This window comes from Rhincodon typus, chromosome 8 (genome assembly GCF_021869965.1).
Source record: "Rhincodon typus isolate 14 chromosome 8, sRhiTyp1.1, whole genome shotgun sequence".
NCBI classification, from domain to species: domain Eukaryota; kingdom Metazoa; phylum Chordata; class Chondrichthyes; order Orectolobiformes; family Rhincodontidae; genus Rhincodon; species Rhincodon typus.
In genome coordinates this window covers 3639964-3642443 of record NC_063339.1, presented here as the reverse complement: position 1 = coordinate 3642443, position 2480 = coordinate 3639964, and the positions used below count along the sequence as shown (strand labels likewise).

General features: G+C 49.4%; 1 protein-coding gene across 1 annotated transcript in view; it reads right to left on the bottom strand.

Annotated features, from left to right (window-relative positions):
- Nucleotides 1–2197: 2197 nt before the first annotated feature.
- Nucleotides 2198–2480, bottom strand: part of LOC109917089 (protein jagged-2-like) — a 116628-nt gene continuing 116345 nt past the window's right edge. Inside the window, exon 19 of the mRNA XM_048600015.1 lies at nt 2198–2382. Within this exon, the coding sequence (XP_048455972.1) occupies nt 2198–2382 (185 nt within the window). The remainder of the gene's footprint in view (nt 2383–2480) is intronic.

Genomic DNA, 2480 nt, shown 5'->3' with positions numbered 1-2480 from the left:
TAAAAAAAGGAGATTTAATGCTTTACAGGTGAAATCCCAGAGAATGGAGGCTATCCAGTAAAGAGTGGATCCCACAGCTGGAGGGCTGTACAAACAGGCCACGTTCTGAAGAACAAATAGACTTCTTTTGAGAGGGGGTGGTGAGAGTGAAGAGAGAAAAAGCGGGTTATAGGGTTGGAGAAGGGTAGACAAGTGGGACAATGGTGGGTTTCGATAGGAAATGTTGAAAGCATAGTCAACGTGGGTCAAAGGTGATGGCGTATGGGATACATTTCCTTCAGTGCTTTGGATAAAGGTAAAGTTTATGGATGATGGAAGGTTAGCTAGGACTACTACAGAAAAGATATTATTAAAATAGAAAGAGTGCAGAAAAGATTAACTGGGATGGAGAGGCTGGATCATTTTCCCTGTAGCATAGGAGATTGAGTGGTCACTTTAGAGAGGTCTATAAAATCATGAGAGGCATTGATAAAGTAGATAGCCAACAGCTTGTCCCCATGGTAAGGGAAACTAAAACTAAAACTTAGCGGCTGTTAGATAGGCATATGGATAATAGTATAAGGTAGGGGTGGAGGTTAGATGGACCTTAGGTTTAGGGTAAAAGTTCGGCACAACATCGTGGGCCAAAGGGCCTGTACCGTGCTGTACTGTTCTATGTTCTATGTTCTAAAGGGCATAGGTTTAACGTGAGAGGGTAGAGATACAAAAGGGTCCAGAGGGACAGTTTTTTTCACACAGAGAATGGTGAGTGTCTGGAAGGGGCTGCTAGAGGTAGTGGTGGAAGCAAGTACACTTTTGGCATTTAAGAAACATTTAGACAGGTGCATGGATGGGATACATAAGGAGGGATATGGACCAAATGCAGGCAAATGGGACTAGATTAATTGTGAAAACAGCAGGGACAAGTTGGGCCAAAGGGCCTGTTTCCATGCTATAAACCTCTATGACAGCGCTGTAACTGTCAAGCCTAGAGGTGACAAGGTCAAGGGACCTCACGTACCACCCCACCAACCTCCGGATCCAACGCATCATCCTCCGACACTTCCGCCATCTGCAATCCGACCCCACCACCAAAGACATTTTTCCCTCCCCACCCTTATCTGCTTTCCGGAGGGACCACTCTCTCCGTGACTCCCTTGTCCGCTCCACACTCCCCTCCAGCCCCACCACACCTGGCACTTTTCCCTGCAACCACAGGAAGTGCTACACCGGCCCCTACACCTCCTCCTTCACCCCCATCCCAGGCCCCAAGAAGACTTTCCACATCAAGCAGATGTTCACCTGCACATCTGCTAATGTGGTATACTGCATCTGCTGTACCCGTTGTGGCCTCCTCTACATCGGGGAAACCAAGCGGAGGCTCGGGGACCGCTTTGCAGAACACCTACGCTCGGTTCGCAATAAACAACTGCACCTCCCAGTCGCGAATCATTTCAACTCCCCCTCCCAGTCGTCAGACGACATGTCCATCCTGGGCCTCCTGCAGTGGCACAACGATGCCACCTGAAGGTTGCAGGAACAGCATCTCATATTTAGCTTGGGAACCCTGCAGCCCAATGGTCTCAATGTGGATTTCACAAGCTTCAAAATCTCCCCTCTCCCTACCGCATCCCAAAACCAGCCCAGCTCATCACCGCCTCCCTAACCTGTTCTTCCTCCCACCTATCCCCTCCTCCCACCTCAAGCCCCACCCCCACCTCCCACCTACCAGCCTCATCCCGCCCCCTTGCCTGTCCGTCTTCCCTTGACTGACCAACCCCCACCCTAACTCCCCATCTACATTCACCTTTACTGGCTCCATCCCCGCCTCTTTGACCTGTCCGTCTCCTCTCCACCTATCTTCTCCTTTATCCACCTTCTATCCGCCTCCCCCCTCTCTCCCTATTTATTTCAGAACCCCCTTCCTCTCCCCCATTTCTGAAGAAGGGTCTAGACCTGAAACGTCAGCCTTCCTGCTCCTCTGATGCTGCTTGGCCTGCTGCGTTCATCCAGCTCTACACCTTGTTATCTAAAGTCAAGGGACAACGTTTTGAGCAGCAGATAAGCTGTGGTCAGAGTGAAAGTAGGCAGTGTCATCGATGAGGAATTATAGTCAAGAGGAGAACACAATTGAAAAACGTCAGCTCAGAGGGAGGCTCGGAGTAACGTGGTCCCCCTCGAAACATGCAAAGGGCGAGAAACGAATCCAGCTAACTGCTCATTTTTGGTAGTTAATTTTTATGTTTAAGTCGATGTTAAGAAACACAAGCATCAGTTGCGAGTTTACCTTAGTGCAATTGATGTTGCCATTCAGGCACTGGCAGGTGTTACACTCCTGTTCCCATCGGATTCCGTGCGGGTAGTTCTGTCCTGACATAAAGCACGACTTCCCGAAGCCAATCACTGCACCAAAAAAAGTGACAGCATTAGGTCACCGAGAGAGGTGAACAGCACGGGGTTAGATACAGAGTAAAGCTCTTTCTACACTATTCTATTCCCCC